General features: G+C 37.3%; 1 protein-coding gene across 2 annotated transcripts; it reads left to right on the top strand.

Moving 5' to 3' along the window:
* The first annotated feature begins 1,537 nt into the window (after nucleotides 1-1,537).
* On the top strand, nucleotides 1,538-11,361 carry eno1b (enolase 1b, (alpha)). Of its 2 annotated transcripts, none has more exons than XM_069143847.1 (12): nucleotides 1,538-1,989; nucleotides 5,108-5,202; nucleotides 5,357-5,452; nucleotides 6,076-6,134; nucleotides 6,254-6,323; nucleotides 6,650-6,783; nucleotides 6,892-7,114; nucleotides 8,328-8,525; nucleotides 9,740-9,941; nucleotides 10,301-10,409; nucleotides 10,638-10,696; nucleotides 10,977-11,361. In XM_069143847.1, the coding sequence occupies exons 1-12, from the start codon at nucleotides 1,691-1,693 to the stop codon at nucleotides 11,041-11,043; spliced, it is 1,611 nt and encodes a 536-aa protein (XP_068999948.1). In that variant the 5' UTR covers nucleotides 1,538-1,690; the 3' UTR covers nucleotides 11,044-11,361. The 2 variants fall into 2 exon arrangements, with proteins under 2 accessions (XP_068999948.1, XP_068999956.1); XM_069143855.1 differs by lacking the exon at nucleotides 1,538-1,989 and adding an exon at nucleotides 3,111-3,219.
* The last annotated feature ends 1,283 nt before the right edge of the window (nucleotides 11,362-12,644 follow it).

Genomic DNA, 12,644 nt, shown 5'->3' with positions numbered 1-12,644 from the left:
ACCTCAAAATTGTATGCAAGAATAGTACTTGAGTAAAATTGTGCAGTTACTTCCACCACTGGAAGGAGCCGTTTAACTGTTATTTAAGAATGTTTAAAAGAAGTTGAATCAATTCTGTAATTAATGTTTTGTTCAGGGTAAAATGCATTATTGTCAATTGTGAATGGATTATTATATCATTCACCTGCTCTATTTCACCACATTTCTCATCTATCTCCGCAACTTTTAAATAAAGGTATAAAAAAAAAAAATTAAAAAAAAAAAAAAAAAAAAAAATCTTGTGAGGGCAATCACTACAGTATTTATAATTAGATAATTATGTTCTGACAAGAGAAAACCGTTCATGAAGAGTGTGAAGTAGAAAAGCGTTAGAAATTGATTCATATAATTTCCAGGGGTGATGACAGGTTATAATTGTCTGAGATCTGTCAACGATGGGCGGTAACTGACAACAGCACTACCAACAATGTTTCAGTAAAACTGGATATAAAAGCCTGAGGCAATAGCATCAAGGCTGTGGTGTGCAACTATGTCATTAAGGAAAATAATGAACAAATCTAACTGACAATAAACTGTAGTTTTGTTTTTGTTTGAACAAAGTGGAGGAACATCAGTGAGAACAAAAAAAATTGGATCTGCCAGTCAAGGCAAGTTAGTGTGACTGAGGGACATTTCGACGCATAAGAAGGTATTTAAATGGTGCTTTTAAAGAATGACAAATTGCATCATAATAAAAGCATGGAGGAAAAAAAACAATGATCTCAGTCACCCTAAATGTTCGCCAAGACTCGAAGAGAAGTTGATCACATTAAATGAGACTCAAACAGCAGCCATTATCGGCCTTGAATGTAAAAAGACAACAGACTTGGGGATCTTTAACCTTCAACTGGAATTGACTTGGTTTTTGCTGGGGTTTATACTGTGACTTTAGTTTCACCTTCACTCAATGTTGTTTGTACTTTGACTTGAGTTTATCTTGAATAGTGTCAAACTTAATTAGCACTATGTGATAGAACTGAACAGGAAATATTCATGTTAATAAAGTTGTGATTTAAATTTTTTTTTTTTTAATCAAAAACAAATCTGAGCTGAAATTGAATTTTCTTAGTCATTCCGCAACCCAGAAATAGGCCTATAATTTTTTTTTAAATTAGAGTAAGAAAAATATATGAGAACCATTGGATTTCTTCAATTCTTGTTTAATATCCTATCATGCATGTCTCCCCAGGTAAAAAAGAAGAAGGGGGTTGGGGCTTATATTGTAATTGGGAAGTGAGCAGAGATTTAAATAAAGTAAGTTCACTTTGTTCCTCTATCATACGTGGGCTAGACGCTCCTCTGGTGTCGTTCACATTAAAAACTGTGGGGACAGCAACACGGTATCACAGCTTGTAGTGTGCTGGTGTGGAAGTCCAAAGAAGAAGAGAGAGTCTTCTTCTTCTTCTTCTTCGTCACAGACACAGAGAGGATCGGAGAAGTTGGATGGTGAAAACTACACAACAAAACAGTCGGAGGAACCTGTCAGATAATCCTGTCATGAAGGCACGTCTGTCAGGTGGAGGTCGAAAAAGAGAAGTTTCCAAAATGGGGAAACACCAGTGATCTGAAGAAAACCGTGGCGGGTCGGCGCAGCTGTGTTGTGACTGGACCAGAGTGGAGAGACTCTGATTTGGTAGAGAGGGATGACGGCATGGAGATGATAGCCAAGGTATTGACAGAAAAGGGGGAGAAAAGAGGTCATAATTTTGTCGCGAGCAGCACGAAGAAAACTCTGAGACTCTATTGTGGCACTTTTAGAGAAAGTCCTGTGTCTGCTCTTCAGGTGGAGGTGGGTGAGACTCAAGCTCTTAACTTTGAACTGTTGGGCCAATCTGCAAGGACATTCTGGAGACAAGCCTCCAACCAACAAAGGTGCTTCTGCCATGTTGGGAAAGTGAAAGGGCCAAACAGGACTACTTTGCATGGAGCAGTAAAACAAATTTGCAAGAGGTATGACATTAAATCAGATAACATTCACTTCTACAGTACCGCCATCAGCTACACCACCTTGGCTATTTCCCTCGGTGTCGGTCGATCATTTTGTTTTGGACAAGACCCAAGCACTTAAAGATATTGATAATATTGCAGGAGTGGTGGAGGATAGACTACAGACAACATATCAATCATTTACCCCCAGCATACACAGATGGATCTAAAGATCCTAATACAGGTAGAACCGGTTTTGTGGTCACCAAACCATCCTTGCAATATGAAGTCAAAAGGAGAACATCAGACCGTCTGTCTGTTTATACAGTTGAGATGTTGGCCATTTTAACAGCACTGCACTGGGTAGAGGAGGTTCGGATCAAAAAGGTCATCATCTGTTCAGATTCCAGTTCAGCATTATTGTCATTACAATCATTCACATCTCACAGCAGGCAGGATTTAATCAATGAAATATACGAAACACTTTTCTGACTTAAAACATTTGGGTATTTTTGTATCACTCGTGGGTGCCGGCACATAAAGAGGTAAAAGGAAACGAAAGAGCACATAAATTAGCAAAGCAAGCTTTGGAATGTCAGCATAAGACAGACATTTTATTCAGCAAAGCAGAAGCTGAATCAATAATGAAAAGAAACATTATTAAGGAATGGCAGAACAGTTGGGACTCAGGAGACACGGGAAGACATCTTTATGCTATTCAGAAAGAAGTTGGCAAAGGGAGGACATCCAGAAGAAGCACCACAGAATAAAACATATCAACCAGGCTGAGGACTGGACACACAAGGCTGAACAAAACAATGCAACTAATAAATAAACACCCAACGGGACTATGTGAGTACTGCAAAATAGCAGAATCTGTAGAGCATATCATTTGTCATTGCCAGAAATTCACACTCGAGCGAGACAGGTTGAAGCTGGCAGTTAAGGAAATAAATCTAAAAGATGCATTAACCTTGGGGGCAGGAAATGTACTACAATACTTGAAAGAAACAGGATTGAGTAAACGTATTTAGGTCACCGAATTGATACAACTCCTTTTTTTTTTTTTTTTGTAAAGGGATAGTTTACTCTGGTCCACACTCCAATCCAGTAGGTGGCGGTAATGCACCTTTCGCTGGATGCCATCTGCCATAAAACTTGAAAGAAGAAGAAGCACACGTCGGTACTTATGCTCCAGCTCTTCAACTTCTACTCAAAGGCGCTACGTCCGATTTATTTGCGGTTGACATCCAGGTAGAGTCACTTATACGACCTGTCTCAACCTTTTATGATGGATATCTGTTTTTAAGTTTGACGAGCTAATGTTCCCAGACAAGTCAGGGCTTATGCTGCTCGCTGCCACGATCAGCAACAACATCCTGTGTACAACTGCGGTCAAAGTGAGCCGTCATCTGTTAAAACGAGGTGCAGCCAGCCGCCCCTGGGATTTTAGGTGCGCCTCTAAATGCTGTATTATGGTACCGCATTTGGCGAAATCGGGGTGTTTTTTTTTCGTCTTTTCCCCGCTCCGGGCACCTGTACCGTAATACCACACAGAGTCGCGCATCTGAAATCCCAGCTGCCGTGACCGTGTTTTAGCAGATAACGGGTCTAAGTCTCTGCAACATAAGACGTTTTCTTCTTTGAAAAAGGACAGATAATTTTTTTTTGTATCTTTCCACTGTTTGACTTCCAGCAAATGTTTATATTTATAATTTGCAATGACAAAATTTGAAATCTCTCAATCTTAACTTGTGTCTTTTTTTTTTTTTTTGGCTGAACCGACCACAATATTAAATGCGAGTTTCTAAAAAGGTGACTGACTGATACAGTTAATCAGGGGCTGATTTTGATCAAGGGAAATTACTTTGAGTACTTGCATGTGAAGGTTATAGCTTCCTTTGCTGCTGCACATCACCGTACTCTGATGCATTTGTGCCCAACAGGAGCAGTCTCTAAACTTTTGGTCTTGTTATTGATTATTTATTTATTTTTAAGGTCAAGAATTAATTCACGAGTTAATGAATAACCATATAAGCCATGTTTAGTGTACATTACATGTGTGAAATGCAAGTGTGCAAGTGACTTAGGAAAGTAATATTGAAATTATTTACATATTTATTTATCTCTACAAAAGAAATGCCAAACAGTCCCTGCACTGACACTAACCAGCTATTTATAGAAATTATTTTGTCATGTTTTTGATTTCATAATGGGATTTTGGGGCATTGTGTTACAACAATGTCGCTCTAGTATACTGTACAGGCTTTTAGTTTTGGCATTTTAATGGCTCATTTTTATATCAGATGTATCAGTCTAACATAACCCCAAGTCAAGGCTCTGTTTATAACTTTCAACACAAAAATAGACAATAGAAATGCTCAGACAGTGTAAATCTGACTTGTGTTTGTTATGTATGGGAGAATGAATGACCCAAACATTCATTGATTCATGATCAACATAGCAGCAGCACACACCAACAAGAATACTGTACAGCTCACAGTTGAGTATTATTATTATTGTTATTATTATTATTATTGTTATTATTTCCTGCCATGGTGTTAGATAAAGCTTCTGCATCAACCTGGCCTTCAATCAGGTCTTTATATCCTGTCTGAAGTGCACCTGAGTTTGCAGGAAGTCCTTCTGTTGGTTATCTTGTTTGCTTATATGTTTATCTGGTAACTAAAGAGAAGTGATTTATTAGGGATATTGTGTAATGTGGCTACTGACAGAGACTTCTAGGTAGCATCATGACTATGCTAAAACTTAGATTCCTAAACTTGTCACTGCAACAACACAAACTAGCTGTTACTGCAAGCTTAACCTTGCTTTGACAGATGCAGCAACTTCAGTATCCCGAATAGTCATGTGATTAATCAGATGAGCAAACCTAATCCAATTAGGATAGCAGCATTCCTGTTAGCACCTCTAAGCTTGCAGCTAGGTCAGGATATTTTTGCGAGTAAGCTCCAAGGAGGAAAGAGAGTAAAAGAGGTATGCTAGACAGAAGAATATACTTTTAGATAGCTTTAACTGTGTTCTTGAATTATTCTTTTGTCTGAAACCAGAGTTGACTACAGTGCAGGTTTGTCCAGAAGATCCCCAGATAGTAACAAGTTCAGCTCTGTCTCATTTCAAGGTCCAGCACCATGTCTATTGTCAAGATCCACGCCAGAGAGATCTTTGATTCTCGTGGAAACCCCACCGTCGAGGTTGACCTTTACACTGACAAAGGTAGGCCTAAACGTACGCCCATAAAATGTGTTCAAATGGTAGATTTTGGAAATGGTAATATTTTTAATTGACACACAAAAATTAAACCATCATGTTTTATGAGTGTGTTTATTCATTAGTATGACTTGTTGCTGCACTCGTGCTCATTTCTCAGGTTTGTTTCGGGCTGCTGTACCGAGCGGTGCATCCACTGGAATCTATGAAGCCTTGGAGCTCAGGGACAACGACAAGTCTCGCTACCTTGGGAAAGGTCGGACATATTTTTGTGTTCCACTTTAGTGGGAAAGAATTTGTGAAATGTGTGGTTTTGTTTTTATATTTGCCACCAAACATCATCAAGCTTTATTATCATCACAGTTTAAAGCATAATTAAGTTTTAAGGAAAATACTTTCTTGTATTTTCTGTGTCATCTTTACTCTCCATTCTCTCTCCTGTCCTTTTTACCAGATATGAAGTAAGTTCCCATTGCCTGGCCTTCTTGGTTAAAAACTTGAATTTGACAATTGACCAATTAATTAACCAACCATAGCAACTGATTATTGAATGCATTTAGCAATCAGTCACATATGATGTGCATGGTTAATTCACTTTAAAGCATGCTGTCACTCTATATTCAGCCTGTGGATTGGCTTATCTCTAAAGCAAAACTGTGCTGACATGTTGAATGAGGGTAATGAAGAAGATGTGAAACCAATAATAAACAAATAATCATTGTATGCTGTTGTATGCTTCAAGTATTTCTGTGCAAACGTATACAATTAAGAATGAAAAGCTGCATGTGTTACTAACTGTTTGGCTTTAATATTTGACTTTGCCAGACTTGCCCATACAGTAATGTTGTGAAATAATAATCATAAATCTTTCCCTTACAGGAGTCTCACAGGCTGTAGACAACATTAACTCATCTATTGCACCGGCACTTGTTGGCCAAGTAAGACAATAATTCTGTTTATCTGTGTGTTTTTGGTTTCCAAATATTATGCTATATCTAGTTTTAGAAGGATTACTTTCTTTGCTGTAATGCTGATGTGAATCATCCTGTCTCCTCAGGATGTATCTGTGGTTGAGCAGGAGAAAATTGACCAGATGATGATTGACCTGGATGGCACAGAGAACAAATGTAAGTGATACTAACTAAACTAATTTATCTGTTAATTCATGACAACCATATTTATTACACTAGAGTCTTCTTGACTATCTTTTCAGTGACATATTTCTGGTGACCTTCAGTTAACTCTTTCAGAGCTGAAGCGCCTGCTCACTTTGGCTCTTCTATAAAAATCATTGTCGTGCTGCTTTATGAAGCATCTCCGAAGAGATTTGAAGCATGTACTTGGATCTGAGAATCTTTTGTATTTTATCGTGTTCCTTCTGCTGCTTCATTAATAATGAATCACTAATGAATACAGAAAGTGAAACATGATTATTTTTCTTTACTACAAACAGCCAAATTTGGTGCAAACGCCATTCTGGGAGTGTCTCTGGCTGTTTGCAAAGCTGGCGCAGCAGAGAAAGGAGTCCCCTTGTATCGCCATATTGCCGACCTTGCAGGCAACCCAGAGGTCATCTTGCCTGTACCGGTAAGACTTTGTGTGTCAAATAACATTCATAAATGTATAGGTTGCCTTTTTCCATTGAGTTTATTGTAAAGCCACAGGTCTCATTTCTCCCCTTTCCACCATAACCAGGCCTTCAATGTGATCAACGGCGGCTCTCATGCAGGCAACAAGCTTGCCATGCAGGAGTTCATGATCCTGCCCATTGGTGCGAGCACCTTTAAAGAAGCCATGCGCATTGGAGCCGAGGTCTACCACAATCTCAAAAACGTCATCAAGAAGAAATATGGACAGGATGCCACTAATGTAGGTGACGAAGGTGGCTTTGCTCCAAACATCCTGGAGAATAAGGAAGGTAAAGCTGTCCTTAAGTCTTAAAACCTAAAAAAAACCCACAGAAAAAACTGGCAGGTTGCTGATAAAGATATTTACTGTGTTCTAAATGACATACTTCCGTTAGTACACTATCAAATAGTGCTCTTAAATGTTGGGACTCTTACTTGTGTAGTACAGGAACTTTGCAGAATATGAAGCCAAGCCAAAATCCTACAGCCGTGTTTCTAAGGTACAGACCTCACCTGGCTTCTAAAGCAGTTCACTTACACAAGTGACTGTACAATACCTCAAACAATCCTCGTACAAGTCCTCTATACAAGATGTTACACAAGGTAGTTTGAAGTGTATTCTACAACATCTGCTTTTACATAAACATCTTCATTACCAAAGAGAAAATAATTACCATATGAATAAATGATAAACTATTTACTTGCAACTGAGTTTACTGTCACGTAAACATTTCAGCCACAGATGTAGCAACTTCTGCCAAATTTGCACACGTTTGTTGTTCATTCTGTGTTTGAACAGTGTTCAGTGAAACTACTTTTCTCACAATTAAAAAAAGAAATGTATTTGCAGCCTGTATAGAATACTCGCAACATCATCCTAATAATACTCTGCTTATTGTGCAACTGCAAAAGAAACTCCAGATTCTTAAAGGAAAATAACATATTTGTCAAAAGTGACCATAAAAATGATCACTAGTATAATGTCATGTAATTGAATACAGTGACCTTCCATGTAGTCAACCTTACCAAAAATGAGACTTTAATTGTATTACACTGCAAGGTGTTTGCAGGATACAATGTTCTGTCCACCTCATTTACACACAGCTTCCAAAACAATGCAACTAAAAACATGAAAACATGTTACAGGCTCAAGAATCACAAGACTGTTGAAACATTATTCTTTTTCTGACGGTGTTAACAGTTAAAAATAGTTTTTTTTTTTTTTTTTTTAAAGGTAATTACTATTCACAGGACTGTGGTATTACTCATTTTGTAGTCGCTCAACATACTGTAGACATGATATTCATCCATGTACCCCTGGTGAATAGTTTTTTTCTCACGCTCGTTGCAATATTATAGCAAACATCATGTTAAGTAACAGCCGGCAACCTAAATCGTAGAAGAATAATGTTCCTGTTAATTTATGTAAACAAGATAATTCATGAGATCTTGTCTTTTTTTTTTTTTTTTCTAATTGTTCGTACTTGATGTCAAACCCTGCAGCTCTGGAGTTACTGAAGGAGGCCATTGGCAAAGCAGGGTACACGGATGAGGTTGTGATCGGCATGGACGTGGCTGCGTCAGAGTTCTACAGGGAGGGAAAATACGACCTGGACTTCAAGTCGCCCGATGACCCGAGCCGTTACATCACTCCCGACGAGCTGGCTGATCTGTACAAGAGCTTTGTGAAGGATTATCCAGGTAACCTCCCAACACTTTCTCTTTTTGCACGAAGAGAGCAGGAAACGCAACAAACTTGTAGTTTCAGTGCCAATATAGTCCCGTGAAGGGGGCACTTCTCTCCGCTTTAATCTGTTCATTCTCTAGAAAGGACCAAACAACTTTATTGCGAGCTACTGTCAACACTGGTTTACCACATCAAATGCTGGTTTCATCTTTGGAAAGCTGTCAAGAACTCAAATAATCATCCTTCATCTCTTTTTCTTTTTGAAATTAATTATTTTCAAACCGATAAGAGAAATCACATCACATCTTGAACTTCAGCTCAGGTTTTAAATGGATATGAAATGGAAAAGATACAAGAGCAAAAATCAATTGGTTGGAAGTCATCTCATTTTTGAAGCAAATAAAAATCTTATCAAAGCACATGCCAAAATGCAGATTACACAAATTTACCCTTTGACTTGTACAACGACAACTCTGTCAATAAGAATTGTGAATTCCAACAGAAGCTTCAATGACCTTCATCCCAACAATCGTCTTTGTTTGTACTAAAAAACAAAAGTATCAACAAAAAAGGTTTAGTGTTTTTTGTGTTGTTGTTGTTATTATTATGGGAAGGTTGTGGCATAGTTACAGTGGTATCTTTTATATTGCTGAATATAAGCCTGTCACAAATATGACATTATCGCCTATTTGTGATTATTTGAGCTGATAAGCAAAAATGTTTAAATACCACCACACTTGTTTCCATTCATCCGCATAAAAACAACTCAATGAAACTAGAATAACTGCATCGTCAAAATCCTTCACGGTTTATCGATGAACTTCCTGGCTCTTCTCATTATATTTGTTCTCACCACGGTTTGGCTACGCAGTGAAGGATTTCACAGACTTCTCAGGTCAATTTATTTTACCTGAATATAAGCAGGTTAAAATAATCTGGCAAAGCTTTTGGCTTGTTTCTCAATATTTGATTGTGTCACTATTCATTTTTCTCGCTATGTTGGACTTCATTGTAGAGAGATCGCTGTGTTCTTAGATCTTAACATTTTAATCCTGGAAGTGAAAATTATCTTAACTATTAGTAGTGCACCAGGATAATTCTTTATTTGTTATATTAAGTGCTGCAATTAGTTAATTGAGGAGCTGCCTGTTTGGGTTTGAAGTGTTTCTTGATGGAGCTCGATAAATATTTTAGTCGAAGTCAAATTTATTGTCTTGTCTGTTCACAGTGGTGTCCATCGAGGATCCATTTGACCAAGACGACTGGGAAGCCTGGAGCAACTTCACTGACAGCACAGACATCCAGGTTGTAGGAGACGATCTGACAGTGACAAACCCTAATCGCATCAGCAAGGCTGTGGAGGAGAAAGCCTGCAACTGTCTTCTGCTTAAAGTCAATCAGATTGGCACAGTCACTGAGTCAATGAGAGCGTAAGCCAACATTTTAAACTCATTATAATTATTTGTATGTAGGTCAGATAGATATTACAATGTATAATATGACCTGATTTGTTCAGAGATGACATTAAATAGATCAAGTTGATTAAAACAATTTTTTTTTTTTTAAATCAACTATTCAGAGCTGAGTGGATGAGATTGAGAGAGTAGACCTCACATTTCAGACAGAGAAATGTCCTGAATGTGAAGACCAAAACAAAATAGCCTCTCAGCAAACATCGACACGATGCCGGACTGATCGAATACAATAACATTTCTAAACCTGAATTATCAGGATTATCTGATTATACAGAAGTTGGTGACCTTTCGGCGAAATCTCTTGTCCCCTGCAGGTGTAAGATGGCCCAGGAGAGTGGCTGGGGCGTGATGGTCAGCCATCGCTCTGGTGAAACTGAAGACACCTTCATAGCAGATTTGGTGGTCGGGTTATGCACGGGACAGGTAAAGTTTAGCGTGACTTTTGAGAACAAAATAAATTGCACATTCATGCCTAAAAACCTTGGATAAATGTCCACGGTTGATTTTCAAAGTGGGGACAATATTTCCACTTTGAAACGTTCTAAAACATGCAGCACAAATAACTAGATGCAGTATCATATCTGTCAATTATAATGACAAGACTCAACTGAAACGAAGCAAAAGTATACACTGTTTTTCATACACTCTCAGATCAAGACCGGGGCTCCCTGCCGCTCTGAGCGTTTGGCCAAATACAACCAGATTCTCAGGTAAGTCTCAGTCCTGTACAAACTGAGGAGTTGGTGGGTGTTCTTTTTTTAAAAAATTATTTTATATTATATGTGACCTTGAAGGTATCGTTGTCTTTTTTTGAGAAATAAGTCTACCTCTATTATTGAGTAGGTTAAAACAAACTATCTTAAATGATATTGTTTCCTGTTTAAAATGCTAAAACTGAATTGTAACTTTGCCAATTTAACATTAAATGCAGTGAAAAGACTTGCTACTGAATTTGAGAGCGAAAACTAACCTTAAATCTTTTTTCACTAGAATTGAAGAGGAGTTGGGAGACAAGGCTCAGTTTGCTGGGAAAAACTTCAGAAACCCACTCGAATAAATAAGTGAAGGACCTACTTCACATACAATTGATTCATACTGTACACACAAATACACAACACCATACTGGATAATTAAAAAAAAAAAAAAACGAGCAATAATAATAAAAATAGAGCTACTCGCCTACTACTGAATTTTTGAAAGCAAACTGGAATTGGGACACTTTACAATCAAGTCTTCTAGTCTGTTTAATTTTTTCATATGGACTAAAATAATAGATCTGATTATAACTTGAATAATGTTAATATAGAGCACTTTAAAACTATCTACAACAGCTGCACTTGGAGATACCATTAATAAAGTTTTATTAGTAACAAAATGGATTGTGATTATTTTTTCATGTATGAGTTTTCTCTCACTGTGGTGATAGATTTTTTTTTAATTATGTGATGTAAACAAGGCTAGCTGCTTTTCAGACCTGTGGATTACACCCCACGGTTTTTTTTTTGTGTGCAACTTAATGAAATATAATTGAGTCCAATAAAAATTGCAATTCAGGCTGCAAAGTTTTCAGAATGACCTGCAGACTGTATATAAATAATTTAAAAAAAGATACGTATTACAGTCTGCAGATGTGCAATACAGATATTTATCAATGTTCATTGTAAAAGTAACTCTCACTATTTAAGCTATTGTGTTATTTCAGTCCTAAACTGTTCATTTTGATGACTGGAATCCCATTTGTTATTCACAGCCTCACATAGATGCTTGTGAGGATCCTTTTCTGACACAGACTATGCATTTACTCTAACTTAAATTATAATAACTAAATGTCAAACCTTAATATACATGTAATTCTAACATGAATCTTAAAACTGGAGAGAGAGGTGGCCTAAACGTCAAATATTCAAACTGGTCCTCATAAAGACAGATGTACAAATTCACACAAGCAGACACCTCATACATCATTTTAAAGACCTCTGCTACTTAGCAAAACCATTCAGGAGATTCAGACTTGTTATATAATTTCTGTCCTGATGAACTGTGAGTTCAGGAGTGTACATTAATTACTTCTTAAAACTCCAGGACACGCATACACATACATACACACGCACAGTAAAAACACCAGAAGTCCTTTGCCCGTTATTAAAATCTTTGATTTCACAGTACAACCTGTGTGTGCCCAGAAAGTCTCATGTTTAGTGGGTAACAGCATTTAACAACCAAACAGACTTACCAAAGAGGTAATGGGGTCACCGATTTGAACAGGGACAGTTTTATTATTCTCTCAGGCAAAATTAATGAATTCGTATTTTAGAATTAGTTCATCACCTCTTTATCTTTATCAACAAGTTTAGTTGTTTTGTTACACCTTTATTTTAATTGGATAATTTATTTAAGCCTAAATAACAGAGAATTATTATTATTATTATTATTGTTATCACCATCATTATTTTTCTTCTTCTTGTCTTCTTGTTATGCATCCTCTTCTAATAAAAACGGTTCATATTATTTAACTGTTAATAGGTGGCGATACAGGTAGTATTATACTTGGGCTATTAAATAATAACCTTAAAATCATTGGGGTTGTAAATACGAAAAAAAAAAATATATATATGTTGTGTTGCCACAACAGTCCAACATTAAGTCCCGACCAATATT

Source organism: Embiotoca jacksoni, unplaced genomic scaffold, assembly GCF_022577435.1.
Source record: "Embiotoca jacksoni isolate LCO1_2020_lvr unplaced genomic scaffold, fEmbJac1.0.p SCAF_1, whole genome shotgun sequence".
Lineage (NCBI taxonomy): Eukaryota > Metazoa > Chordata > Actinopteri > Embiotocidae > Embiotoca > Embiotoca jacksoni.
Note: the sequence above shows the minus strand (reverse complement) of the source record. Positions and strands in the feature narration are given on the sequence as shown.